This window comes from Girardinichthys multiradiatus, chromosome 12, assembly GCF_021462225.1.
Source record: "Girardinichthys multiradiatus isolate DD_20200921_A chromosome 12, DD_fGirMul_XY1, whole genome shotgun sequence".
NCBI lineage: Eukaryota > Metazoa > Chordata > Actinopteri > Cyprinodontiformes > Goodeidae > Girardinichthys > Girardinichthys multiradiatus.
The window spans coordinates 2,023,926-2,039,112 of NC_061805.1; the positions used below are offsets into that span (position 1 = coordinate 2,023,926).

The 15,187-nt window shown below is 39.3% G+C and overlaps 1 protein-coding gene across 2 annotated transcripts in view; it reads right to left on the bottom strand.

The window, feature by feature from the left end:
- LOC124877277 (ectonucleoside triphosphate diphosphohydrolase 2-like) overlaps window positions 1-11,199 on the bottom strand; it is a 28,032-nt gene extending 16,833 nt beyond the window's left edge. The window contains exons 1-2 of one of the 2 annotated variants that reach the window (XM_047380357.1): window positions 11,035-11,156; window positions 4,695-4,808 (exon numbers count right to left, since the gene is read on the bottom strand). Coding sequence is in view for 1 of the 2 variants with exons in the window: in XM_047380356.1 (XP_047236312.1) it covers window positions 11,035-11,151 (117 nt within the window). In the remaining variant the exon portion in view is untranslated. Of the gene's footprint in view, window positions 1-4,694; window positions 4,809-11,034 lie in introns of both variants that reach the window. The other variant, XM_047380356.1, reaches the window with a different exon arrangement.
- Between the last annotated feature and the right edge of the window lie 3,988 nt (window positions 11,200-15,187).

Sequence of the window (15,187 nt, forward strand, 5' to 3'; positions counted from 1 at the left end):
TGTATTGTTTTTTAATGTACTTTTTGAAATGTATTACCATTTTTTCTTCAAAGCCCTTTAAGTTGCCTTGTGTGAATGATGCCATTTAAGTAACCAGGTCTTGGGTTGCCATGCCCACCTGGGATGTTTAGTATTAACTTGCTACAGGTGTCCGTACTGTTATAAAGCTACTGATTGAATAACGTGACTGAGATGACAGTTCACACAGCCACACATTATTAAAGCAGAGTATATTTTTTTTTCACCTTTATTTTCAGCACACTTGAAATTAGTTAGCAATATTTTCCCATACACATTTACTTTGAGTTACTAGCCAAGGTGTGTAGAGCCATTCACCCATTCATTTTCTTTACCCACTTCTTCTGTACAGGGTTGTGGGGGAGCTGGTAACTATCTCCAACAATCTACAAGTGAGAAACGGGGTACACCCTGGACAGGTTCCCAGTCCATCTCAGGGCAACACAAAGACAAACAGAACAAACAACCATGCACACATCAATTCAAACCTAACGGCAATTTAGAGGGACCAGTTAACCTAACAGTCATGTTTTTGGCCCGTTGGAGGAAGCCAGAGTACCCATAGAAAGCCTATGCACGAACAGGGAGAACATGCAAACTCCATGCAGAAGGACCCCCCGCTAGGAGTTGAACCCAGGACCTTCTTGCGCCATTGTGCACCGAGTAAGTGAAGAATTACTTCATAATATTATTACTCTAGAGAAGTAAAAATTTGTCATCTGGAAAATTACCCAGGAGTAAAAAACAGTTGGTAAAAAGGTAACTCAGGTACTGTTTCATTTGAACATCTAATTTATTTTGTAATAATGATGGAATCAGACAGATTACATAAGAATTATTACAGTAACAATTAGAGAAGTAAAACGTTATCTACAGATTCAGTTTTTTTAGTTAAATAAAAAAATTGTAAAAATAAATATCATTATCAAATGACAAATTAAGTAAAAGTAGTTACATCAATCTAAAATGACTCAAGAACAAGTAAAGACTACGGTGCAGTAAAACTACCCCTAGCAGTATTTTTTTTAAAGTTACTTAAGGTAATGTAACTACGTAAATGTAGTTAGTTACCGCACACCTCCGGTTACTGGTAATTACGTCACAGTGGTGTAGGGGTCTGATGAGCAACTATCATACCTCATCCTCCGGTTGTGTACCGTGGTGAAGTTAGTTTTAGGTTGGATGTTGGATATTTGCGCTTCGCGGATTCAGGGGCGTCAGCCTCCTCTTTGGGCCGGCACAGGCAGACTGATTTCGGGCCACTGCTCTCTGTTTTCTCGCTCCTTCTACACACGGCGGTTCGCTGAAGGACCGTCAATAAATGTCCGACGCAAACACTCAGGAGACGAAAAAATGATTCACTTTCATGTCTTGTGACCCAGGGACAAAAAAATAATAATGTCAAAACATTATAATAGACTAGAAAGATGAGGCACTCTAATTTAGTTTGAATTTAAATAAATGTTCTTTTTTAAATTAATTTTTAATATTAATATTTGCCATTTTTCTTCAACGGCTTTGAGGTCAAGTGACCAATTGACACAAAACTGGATGCAAATCATCCTACTGGACGGGAAGAAGGAGGCACACCCATCTTTTCCAGATTTAAATAAAATTTCAATTCATTTGTGAATTTTTAATATTACAATTTTAAGTTTTTCTTCAAAAGATTTCAGGTCATGTGACTTATTGACACAAAACTAGATGCAAATTATCCCACTGAACTGGAAGGAGGCACACTCATTATTTTCTGATTGAAATGCTATTTCTATTTTTTTTTATGAATTTCCTTCATCCCAAATCATGTTTTTTTTCCAATAGATTTTAGGTCACGTGACCCAATGGTACAGAACTACTGTTAAGTAATTCTATTAGACTTTTTTTTATCTGATTTAATTGCATTTTCTATTTTCCTGTCAATAGCTTTGAGGAAATGTGCCTTTCACAAAACTAATGTTAAATCATTCTACTAAACATGACAGATGAGACACAGTCTTAAAGCAATCTAACAGATTTACAGTTTTATTTCCAACAAATAATTTATAACAATTTTGTTTTAGCGTTATTGGACAAACTTCACACTTTGCACCTTACTTGCACAATGGACATTTCCATCCTTTCTTTGCATTTTCATATTCTGTGCCGTTTGTGTCGAGGCACTGGACATGGAGTCATCTGTCAGTCATCACACTGGATCTGTTAATATTGTTGAAGATGCTGTTGGCCGAGGGCAGGAAGGATCTCCTGTAGGTCTGTCTTACAACAGATCTGAAGAAGCCTCTGACTGAAGACACTGTTGTTGTAGGACAGTCTGATGAAGAGGATGCTCAGGGTTCTCCATAATGTTCTTCATTTTATGAAGAATCCTTCTTTCCACAATGATCTCCAGAGGTTCTAGAGGAGTCCCCAGAACAGAGCCAGCTTTCTTTATCAGATTGTTGAGCTTTTTTAAGTCCCTGGCTCTGATGCTGCTTCCCCAGCAGATGACGGCAGAAGAGATCACACTTTCCACAACAGACTTATAGAAGATATGCAGCATCTTGCTGCAAACTCTGAAGATCCTAAGCTTCCTCAAGAAGAACAGTCTGCTCTGTCCTTGTAGATGGCTTCACAGTTGCATCTCCACTCAAGTCTGTTTGTCCAGGTGAACACTTAGGTATTTATAGACTGTACTCTACTAAAAATAGATTGACCAATTCCTGTTTTTCTTAAAATCTAAAATCATCTCCTTTGCTTTGGTCACGTTCAAGATGAGATGATTGCTTCCATACCATGCCACAAAGCGGTCCACCACCTCCCTGTACTCAGCTTCATATTCATCTCTGATCCACCCCACGACTGCAGAATCATCCGAGTATTTCTGCAGATGACAGGAGTCTGTCTTGTACTGGAAGTCTGAGGTCTACAGAGTGAAGAGGAATGGTGAGAGTACCGTCCCCTGTGGTGCTCCTGTGCTGCTGACTACCTGGTCAGACTCACAACCCTTCAGTTTCACAAACTGTGGTCTGTTTGTCAGGTAGTCTTTAATCCAGGAGATTGTTGAGGCCTCCACCTGAGTCTTCTGGAGTTTCTGACAAAGCAAATAAGGTTGAATTGTGTTAAATGAACTGGAGAAATCAAAGAAAATGATCCTCACAGTGCTGCTGGCTTTGTCCAGAAGACAGTGGGTTTGTTGAAGCAAGTGTATGATGGCATCTTCAACTCCAACTCCACAGCAATAAGCAAACTGAAGGGGGTCATGATAGTTTACTGTTTGCTTACTCAGGTGGGCCAACAGGAGTCTCTCTATGACCTTCATGATGTGGGATGTCAGGGCAACAGGTCTATAGTCATTGAGGACTGATGGGTGAGTTTTCTTTGGTACCGGAACAAGACAGGAGTAAGGAGTGGAACAACACATGAGTGTTCTTCCACAGCACTGGAACCTTCTTCTGGGCCAGGCTAAGATTGAAGAGGTGCTGCAGAATCCCAGAGAGGTGCTCTGTACAGGCCTTCAAGACTCTAGAGTTGACACCATCTGGACCTGCAGCCTTATTCTGGTGGTTCATGCTTTTCAGTTGCATCTTCACCTGACTTCTTGAGACATACAGATGGAAGGGGGGGGGGGGGGCAAACGGAGCATGAGCATCTTCTGATTTAGTTGAAGGCAAATATGTAGAAGCAGAAGGGTCCATTGCAGAGGTGGAAGATAAAACATTTGAGGTGTGCCAGAAAAGCTGTGGGTCCGAGGAGGGTGGGATGTCCGTTTGGCTGTGAGCATGAGAGAAGGATGCTGAGCTTGTTTCTGAACTGAACCTATTGAAGAATATGTTTAGATCATTGGCTCTGTCCAGACATCCATTGGTCTGATCTTCCTTCTGCTTGAAGCCTGTAATCTTCTTCATCCCTGACCACACATCTCTGATACTGTTTTGCTGGAGGTTGATCTCCAGCTTCTTCTTATTGTCTCTTATCTTGATTTTAAGTTGCTTCTGTATACTCTTCAATAATTCCCTGTCTTCCTCTCTGAAGGCTCCTTTTTTTTCTTGTTAAGCAGGTCCTTCAGGTCACTGGTGATCCAGGGTTTATATCAAACCATATTCATGTTTTAGAAAGGACAAGTATTTTTGTGGACAATCCAAGATTTGTTTGAACCATTATTACATCCTTAAACTGGAGGAAACATATTGACAAAACATTTGAAGCTGTAAAGAACCCAATGGTTCTATCAGTGTTGACTGGTGGGAGCTAAACACACATGCAGGCCACACTTTTCAGGTTTTGCTTAGTTTAACAGCAGCAAACAAAGTGTTTTTACTGTTGTACTTTGTTTTGGTCATCAAATAAAACTCCACTAAAATGCATTGTAATTTGTGGTTTCACAGCATTAAAGCAGATAAACATGTAATAAGTATGAATAGTTTTTTCAGTGCAAGTTGTGTTACTTAATAAAGAGAAAATATATTGAAATATGTGGTTGTACAGCATCACTTCTGGAACAACCTATGGGGTATGAATACTTCTACCAGTATTTAATGAATGACAACTAGACTAAAAATCGGGGTAAAACATTCTTAAAATATGTTTTCAAACCACGTAGAGTTTTCCACATTTTAAGGATGTGTCACCACGATTTTTAGTCTAGTCTGTGAAACCACCAGGACTGTTCCTAAAACTGGACGGTTATCTAAACTGACCTATCAGAGGAGAAGAGCCTTATTCAGGGAGGTGATCAAGAACCCCATGGTCACTTTGTCCGAGCTCCAGCGTTCCTCTGGAGAGAGGAGAACCTTCCAGAAGGACAACCATCTCTGCAGCAATACACCAATCAGAATCAGAATCAGAATCAGCTTTATTGCCAAGTTCGTACATACAAACAAGGAATTTGACTCCGATACACTTTGCTCTTTGGTTTTGTTTTTGTATTACAGAATATACAAATTTACAATATACAATATACACATATATAATAAAAAGGTGCATTTGCAACATCTGTATGCTGTTGTTTTGTACTCTATTAAATCAGGCCTGTATGGTAGCGCAGCCAGATGAAAGCTACTCCTTAATAAAAGGCACATGGCAGCCTGTCTGGAGTTTGCCAAAAGGCACCTGAAGGACTCTCAGACCATGAGAAACAAAATTCTTTGGTCTAATGAGACAAAGATTTGTCATGTTTGGAGGAAACCAGGCACCCTTATCATCAGACCAATACTATCCCTACAGTGAAGCATGGTGGTGGCAGCATCATGCCATGGGGATGTTTTTCAAGAGCAGGAAATGGCAGACTAGTCAGGAAAGAGGGAAACATGAATGCAGCAATGTACAGAGACATCCTGAATGAAAACCTTCTCCAGAGCATTTTTGACCTCAGACTGGAGCGACGGTTCATTTTTCAGCAGGACAATGGCCTGAAGTCCACAGCCAAGATCTCAAAGGAGTGGCTTCAGAACCACCCTGTGAATATCCTGTAGTAGCTCAGCCAGAGTCAGAGCCAGTGTGCTAAGCTTGTGGCATCATATTCAAAAGGCTTGAGGCAGTAATTGCTGCCAAAGGTGGATCAACAAAGTGTTAAGCAAAGGTTGTGAATACTTACGTAAATGTGATTTCCTTTCTATTTTTAATAAATTTGCAACAATCTCAAACAACGTTCTTTTATGCACTGTATGTAAGTCATTTATTTTACTGACAAGTACACTTCTAAAAAAAGAGGTATTATTAAGAATCTTTACAAATGGATTACTGGTTTATATGTCAGGTCATGTGACCTGAAAGCTATTTAAAAAAAAAAACAAGAGTTTTTTATGAAAGAAATACATAAAAAATAAAAAATGTATGAAAGTCAGATAAAAAACAATTGTGTCTCATTTACTCAGTCAAATAGAATTGTTAACAGTAATTCTGCACCACTGGGTCATGTGACCTAAAAGCTATTGACAAAAAAAAATCATGATTTGTGATTAAAGAAATGGGTCTGGTGTGTCCTCCATGGCCCACCCTATCCCATGATTCATTGCGGGTCGAAGTAGATTGTTCAAATGGAAGTAGCAAAGGTCGAAGGACCGAAAAGATGTGAATAAAATTGTTTATATTGCGCATTCTGTGAAACAACTGAACTTTTACAATGTTTTTAAATGAGAATTCAAATTCAATTCAATTCAATTCAATTCAAAAATACTTTATTAATCCCAAAGGGAAATTAAATGTTGTTGTAGCTCATCATGAAGGTTTCCTCAAAGAGCCGTTGTGGATGCTGATGGCTGTGGGCAGGAAGGATCTCTTGTAGCATGATTTGTGATTAAAGAAATTTATAAAAAAAACAGAAAATGCAATAAAATCAGATAAAAATGAGTGTGTGTGATTTTGTGTCAACTGGTACATGACCTTAAAGCTATTGAAGAAAAATTGCAAATTTTAATATTAATCATTTATCTAAAACAAAATCGGAAAATGCGTTTAAATCAGAAAATAATGAGTGTGCCTCCTTCCAGTCTGTCAGGATGATTTATGATTGATTTTGTGTCACTTGGTCACAAGACATGAAAGTTATTAATTTTGTGTTCAGACATTTATTAACGGTCCTTAAGCGAACCACCGTGTGTAGGATGAGCGAGAAAGCAGAGAGCAGTTGCCCAAAATCAGCCTGCCTGTGCCGGCCCAAAGAGGAGGCTGACGCCGCTGAATCCGCGGAGCGCAAATATCCAACCTCCAACCTAAAACTAACTTCACCACGGTTGATTGTGTGAGGTCACTTTATTGAGTTAGTGTCTATTTTGTTACTGTGACCTCTTTTATGGGCAGGTTTGATTAAACCTTTGTTTTGTTTCGCTAACTCACGCTCTGTTTCCTTGTAAGGTGCCTCCTGGAACTCCTGACCGCCTAACCTCTTCTGATCGCCTCTGAGAGGACTGACTCGGGCTCCCCTGGAGCTCCCACACTTCTGGACCGTAGCCAGCTCCGGTATAACCAGGTTTCCCCTTCTCGTTGCCCAACCTGTCCGCCCTCCACCGAACCGCTCTCTGCCTTCATTACTCTGCTGCTCGCTAGATTCCGTAACCCGTCCCGGAGTGGATCATCGCCCTTTGCCAGTAAGCCACCATGTATTGTTGGCTTACCCCTCCAAGTTACACCATTCTCACCATCTGTTCTCTTTCCGAAGCCACCCTCTGATGAAGCATAATCTCTTTTCTCTGAATAAACTTTCTGAAAGATTTTAGCTGCTTCTTGGAAGTTTCTGCATGTGGGCCAAAAGCTTTCGAAAACTATGACATTCACAATCGTTTTGGTGGATTTATACGTGTGGTGTCCTGGCCTTGACTTTTTTTTTTTTTTTAAACCGTGTCTTGTCCGGCAGAGTAGCACTCAGAATTGTTGACTAAGTGGCAAACAATTTAATGCTGTGCTTGATATTTATAAAAGAAACTTTATTAGAAACTGATTTGGGATTATTTCAATTGTTCTGGACACAGAGAAAAAAAGGAAAAAATAAGAGGGATACGTGGGGCAAAAAGGAAAAAGGGAGAGGAGAAAATAATGGAGGAGAGAAAGAAGGATAAAGAGATAACACCCTGCTTGCTTCTACACCAGCAGAAATGTTTATAACAGCATTGTTACCAAAAGATGAACGGTACTGATGAATTTAGTTGTAACTGCGGCTATAGAAAATCTGCGTATCTAAACACGTGTGGTTCTGAGTGTGAGCACGCTTGTGTGTACAAGGTTTCTCCATTTAAAAAGTCACAATCACACATTCCCACCCTTATGCCTACACATAAAAAAAACCTCACACCCACACACACAACAGTGGACGTTGTACACTCACTCACACGCCCCATACATACTCAAGGTCCATGACAATTTGTCCCTTACAATGGTTTAGCATGTACAATTCATCCCCCCAACCCTTGCAGGATGTGGCCTATCTCTAGTGGTCACCCTGAACAGGTCGTCAGTTGATCACACTTGGGGCCTAATTTACAGGAACCAGTTAACCTAACAGTCATGTTTTAGACAGTGCTCCACTGGGCAACCCAGTATTTTATTTATACTGTCAATCTTTTTCTTAGCTTTTCAAACTTTCACAATTTCACAAGCCTCCAGCTGCAATACTGGATGTACTTCAGTGGGCAAAATAGCTAACTTCATGTGAAAGAGATCATTTGCCAAATGCCTGTCTGTTCTCTGATCATTTCACGATGTCACCTTGTCATTTTTGGGTCTCAGAGCATTAACAGAACTTAAAGAAATGGTTAGACATTTTAAAACGAGATCTTTTCCCTTTAATTTTCCCTCTGACAAAATCTTCAAAGTTCTCCTTGAGATGAACAAAAAGATGAGTGCTGTGTCAGAGTTTGAGGTTTACGAGCTGCACAAAAGTGCTTACTGGGACTCAAGAGCAGCTTAATAATGAAAGAGTTTAATAATAACAAAAAGGCAAAAATTTACAGCGTGACATAAAGAGAACAGAACATGGAGAAAAACAGGCAGCAGAAATTTTGTCTTGGTTAAGTATGTGGCTGAGTTGCATGGCTCGAGCTAAAGAAGGAGGTTAAGACCGTGGCCTTTTTGGTTGCCATTCGCTGAAGGTTGTTTCAGTTATGAATCAACCCAGACACCTTTTTTCCTTGCAGGTTTTTTCTTGCTCTACAGTTAATTTTAAGAGTTAAACGAACAGCAAGAAGAACATCAGGGTCATAATGAGCAACAGAAAGCAGAAGGACTCGCAGTTGAGCTACAGGTAAAGTTAAATGGCCTGGCCATGATAGAAAACAATAGGAACCCTCTCTGTGAGCTTCTAGCTGGATCTGCATCATGATGTGAAAATATCTGGTCCTTTAGTTCAGTCAAAATAAGAGCATTTAATCCTAAAGTTCTAAATGTACACAGATGAAATGTTGCTCAGTAAACATAAACAGAACTAATGAAGGATGCCATTTTACTCAAAGTAATACATACATACCACTTTATGTATACATTTAATAACTGTAAAATCTGTACTGATAACAGGAGTCCAAGAAAAATCCAAAATGAGGTTCTGTGCAACAACACATTTTTCACTACAGAATGTGACTAACATTGAAAACTGCACTTATGACTTACATGCTCAGTGGAGAACAACAGACTGTGTGGTAAAATGTTTCATTTTTATTTTTAGCAGGTCAAATGAAAATAGTTTTTTCATAAGAAGAATGAAGGCCTGAAAGAAGGAATAATGAAATTAGAAATTTAGAAAGCCTTCATCAAAATTAAAATAAATGTGTTTTAGGATCTTACTATTTGACTAAAATTTAAGAAATTCAACTTTTTTAATAAGTTTCCTATTTTGAAATGTAAGAAATTATGTCCATGGTGCCTCAGGAGTGGAACACCTTGACAAAAGTAACACATTTATTTGACCAACAGTAAACAAAGTTTCAAAAAGGAGTTTAAAAACAACTTTTGTCAGATGGACTGAGGAGAAATTCAGATAAATGTTTTATCTAAATCTCACAAAATATATCATTTACTTCAGTAAAATGTTATTTTCTTCAATTATAAACTGTTTCTCTTTATCCTTCACTTCAACAAAAATAAATGGTAAATGGACTGAACTTATATATCGCTTTTCCAGTCATACAGACCACTCAAAGCACTTTACACTGGAGCCACATTCACCCAATTGCACTCACTAACGCTCACACATTCATACACGATATGCAGATCGGTAGGCAACTTGAGGTTAAGTGCCTTGCCCAGGGGCACATCGACATATGGCTGGAGGAAGCTGGAATCAAACCCACAACCTTCTGATTGCAAGACGACTACTCTTCCTACTGAGCCACAGTTGCCCTGAAAATCATTGTTGGGACCCCAGCAATGGGTTACAACAGGGATGAAGATGGACTCTGAACTGTACAACGAAGGCCAGTATGAACCTTTCTACACCTCTCAGGCCTAACACAGCCCAGGAGGAGGAGTCATAGCCAACATCCCGTGACGTCATTGAACAAAAACATTGTGTTCCATCATGGCGGCCTCTTTCTGAGCGGGTCTCAAATGAAAACCGGACACGAGAGGCACAAGGCGCAAATGTCTCCTTGCCGGTGAGTGGATATACCTCTTCAACTTGGTTTCAAAAGTGACTACGATCCCGCCGATCATATGTACAAAAATAATTCGCTGCTCAAATACCCAGCATTCATTCATAAAAAGGGGGTAATTACGACAATTTTGAAATTTCCTTAATACATTTTTCTTAAATATTATTTTAAGAAATAAAGACTGTTACTTAAAACACCATTGAGAATTAGTCATCCGAAATGTTGGTTTTATTCAGCAAATAACTCTCTGAAATATAATTTTATTAAAATAATATCTTATCTGATATTGCAGTGTGATTGGTGGTTTATAGGTATACCAATTATTAAGTTAGTCTTGGAGCTAACTGAACCTCATTTCCAGATTCCTCAAGATAATCATTGGTTCTCTAACATAAATAATATGAATAGTAATGTTGCATCATATATTGGTTCACGTGTTCATATTGTACATAGATGATCTTCTTTATTCGTTCATTTTGCTTGGTAGTTTAGTTATTGTTCTAGTATAGTAAAGCATTTGTTGATTCAAATATGTTACACTTTGAGTTATTTTTGTTAATAAATTCTTGTATTCTAAAAAATTTTGAATTTATTCCATGTGTGTGCAGAGTTTTGCTGTTCAGTAATGCCAGAGATTGGCTCACCCTGTTCTCTATTGTCCTAATACCACTGCCTTATTGGGATGGTATTCACAGGACAACCCTTAACAGACTGAATTATTATTTAATAAAATATTTAAATATAAAATAATATAATCATGATAATAATCACAACACCAAGCAAAATTATTGTGAAACTTTTTACGTTTCAGAATTTATGTTTTTTGCATGCTCCTATTTGGGACATTATAAGACTGAAAGAAAGACCAAATAATAAGTAATACTAGTAAATAATACTAGAATGCGGGTTTCCGTGAATAATTGCATTATATATCACTAAATGATATGAAAAAAAGACCTACCATTTTATCTGCAGGCATCTCCACCTCTTTTGCTGGAAGGACCACCAAACAAAACCCAATTATTGCCAGAATCAGCAGCACAACAGCACCAAGGATTTGGGCGCGATAGAGACTCATTTCTGAAATGCTGTTGCAGGTTCTGTGTGTCGCTGACAGCTCTGCAGAAAAAAGGGCTCGCTCACATTCAATTGTGTGGGTTTTATAACGCCGTTTTCACACTGAAAACATTATGCTTCCTCTTTCCACCCACAGACCTCCTCTCACAAGCAGGTTGCGTGCAGACAGTTGACTAGTCATCAGAACCCTCTCAGAGGACAAGTAGATTTTTCCTCAGAAAGAAACAGAGCTGTTTACTCAGTATCATCATGATCAATTAAACAAAGGAAGGCAGCATTTATTTTCTAACCCCTATAAACCTGAAATGTGCAGAAAATTGGGCCTCTGTCAAACAGTGTGGTTCTAAGAGCTGAACCCAAGTGCAGACAGGCAGGCAGAAGAAGCGCAGTGAGCAGAAAGGTTTAATAATTGAAAAATTAAAACTACAATCAGGCTTGAGGCAAAAGAAATTGACATGAACATGGACAGACATGGCATGAGCAAAATACAGGTCCTTCTCAAAATATTAGCATATTGTGATAAAGTTCATTATTTTCCATAATGTCATGATGAAAATTGAACATTCATATATTTTAGATTCATTGCACACTAACTGAAATATTTCAGGTCTTTTATTGTCTTAATACGGATGATTTTGGCATACAGCTCATAAAAACCCAAAATTCCTATCTCACAAAATTAGCATATCATTAAAAGGGTCTCTAAACGAGCTATGAACCTAATCATCTGAATCAACGAGTTAACTCTAAACACCTGCAAAAGATTCCTGAGGCCTTTAAAACTCCCAGCCTGGTTCATCACTCAAAACCCCAATCATGGGTAAGACTGCCGACCTGACTGCTGTCCAGAAGGTCACTATTGACACCCTCAAGCAAGAGGGTAAGACACAGAAAGACATTTCTGAACAAATAGGCTGTTCCCAGAGTGCTGTATCAAGGCACCTCAGTGGGAAGTCTGTGGGAAGGAAAAAGTGTGGCAGAAAACGCTGCACAACGAGAAGAGGTGACCGGACCCTGAGGAAGATTGTGGAGAAGGGCCGATTCCAGACCTTGTGGGACCTGCGGAAGCAGTGGACTGAGTCTGGAGTAGAAACATCCAGAGCCACCGTGCACAGGCGTGTGCAGGAAATGGGCTACAGGTGCCGCATTCCCCAGGTCAAGCCACTTTTGAACCAGAAACAGCGGCAGAAGCGCCTGACCTGGGCTACAGATAAGCAGCACTGGACTGTTGCTCAGTGGTCCAAAGTACTTTTTTCAGATGAAAGCAAATTCTGCATGTCATTCGGAAATCAAGGTGCCAGAGTCTGGAGGAAGACTGGGGAGAAGGAAATGCCAAAATGCCAGAAGTCCAGTGTCAAGTACCCACAGTCAGTGATGGTCTGCTGCTGGTGTTGGTCCACTGTGTTTTATCAAGGGCAGGGTCAATGCAGCTAGCTATCAGGAGATTTTGGAGCACTTCATGCTTCCATCTGCTGAAAAGCTTTATGGAGATGAAGATTTCATTTTTCAGCACGACCTGGCACCTGCTCACAGTGCCAAAACCACTGGTAAATGGTTTACTGACCATGGTATCACTGTGCTCAATTGGCCTGCCAACTCTCCTGACCTGAACCCCATAGAGAATCTGTGGGATATTGTGAAGAGAACGTTGAGAGACTCAAGACCCAACACTCTGGATGAGCTAAAGGCCGCTATCGAAGCATCCTGGGCCTCCATAAGACCTCAGCAGTGCCACAGGCTGATTGCCTCCATGCCACACCGCATTGAAGCAGTCATTTTTGCAAAAGGATTCCCGACCAAGTATTGAGTGCATAACTGTACATGATTATTTGAAGGTTGACGTTTTTTGTATTAAAAACACTTTTCTTTTATTGGTCGGATGAAATATGCTAATTTTGTGAGATAGGAATTTTGGGTTTTCATGAGCTGTATGCCAAAATCATCCATATTAAGACAATAAAAGACCTGAAATATTTCAGTTAGTGTGCAATGAATCTAAAATATATTAATGTTAAATTTTCATCATTACATTATGGAAAATAATGAACTTTATCACAATATGCTAATATTTTGAGAAGGACCTGTAATGTGAACCAGTGAAGAGCAAACAGAACAGGTAAGACTAAACAGTGCCACACGCAGGTGAGATAGGTATACTGATTGGCAAAATGCAGGTGGACCGAATGAAGAAGATTTTATGGTGGCAGTGGCTTAGAGTTGGAGCCAATACATTATGGGAACTAAACAGAGATTTGCCTGTTGAAAATACAAGATTTAACCAAAGGAATATTCTCACAAATGAAAACAAACTACAGATACACCATGTGGCACGTTACTGCTTGTATGTTTTGTCTATAATTACATTCTTTTTTTTAAATGTTCTTATTTATTTTGTTTTTTGTGTTTCATTTATCTGTAAATCACCTGTTATTGTTTCACTGTATATTTTACCAAAATTTTTAGTAAACTTATGAAGAGGTCTTTTATTTCTTTTTTGAAACAAATTAATAAGGCCTTTATTTTACAGAGCTTAACACTTTTGTGTCCAGAATGTTTTCAGATCACCCAGCATCCAACAGTGCTAAAGATCGATCTGTGTGTTATAAATCAAATATGGGAAGAAACTTGTGCCATCAGAAACTGAATTTGAATTGCTCAGACTGAATCTGTATTTGTGTAATTTGAAATGAAAAGCATTGGTTTGAAAATGAATTTCACTAAACTGAAACTGAATATAATGGTTTAAAACTGATTTTGTTTGCTTTGAAAATTGCTTTGCTTGTATGGAAAATTCAGTTTGATTACTGGCACTTTCAGGTCTGAAATTTAATTTCAGTTCCAAAATTCAGTTTTTTGTGTCACACATCCAGGTTCTTGAAGCCACAGATTAATCAAACACGGATTTACTGATTCATGGATGTCATTCACTATTGCTGTGTCCAAATTAAGGTCTGCATTCTTTTGAAGGACGCATTTGTAGGCCGATAACATCCTGGATGAGGCGACGAATGCTGTCCAATCTCCAAGGTTCCAACAAATGCGTCCTTCTTATCCCCAGATTTGAAAGATGGGTCTGGTGTGTCCTCCATGGCCCACCCTATCCCATGATTCATTGCGGGTCGAAGTAGATTGTTCAAATGGAAGTAGCAAAGGCCGAAGGACCGAAAAGCTGTGAATAAAATTGTTTATATTGCGCATTCTGTGAAACAACTGAACTTTTACAATGTGTTTAAACGAGAATTCAAATTCAATTCAATTCAATTCAATTCAATTCAATTCAATTCAATTCCAAAATACTTTATTAATCCCAAAGGGAAATTAAATGTTGTTGTAGCTCATCATGAAGGTTTCCTCAAAGAGCCGTTGTGGATGCTGATGGCTGTGGGCAGGAAGGATCTCTTGTAGCGGTCTTTCTTACAACAGATCTGAAGAAGCCTCTGACTGAAGACACTCTGTTGTTGTAGGACAGTCTGATGAAGAGGATGCTCAGGGTTCTCCATAATGTTCTTCATTTTATGAAGAATCCATCTTTCCACAATGATCTCCAGAGGTTCCAGATGAGTCCCCAGAACAAAGCCAGCCTTCTTTATCAGCTTGTTGAGCTTTTTTAAGTCCCTGGCTCTGATGCTGCTTCCCCAGCAGATGATGGCAGAAGAGATCACACTCTCCACAACATACTTATAGAAGATATGCAGCATCTTGCTGCAAACACTGAAGGACCTAAGCTTCCTCAAGAAGTACAGTCTGCTCTGTCCCTTCTTGTAGATGGCTTCACAGTTGCATCTCCACTCTAGTCTGTTGTCCAGGTGAACACCGAGATATTTATACTCCTCCACCACCTCCACTTCTTCTCCCATGATAGAAATAGTTTTTGACTTATTCCTGTTTCTCTTAAAATCTACAATCATCTCCTGTGCTTTAGTCACGATCAAGATGAGATGATTGCTTCCACACCATGCCACAAAGTGGTCCACCACCTTCCTGTACTCAGCTTCTTATCCATCTCTGATCCAACCCACGACTGCAGAATCATCTGA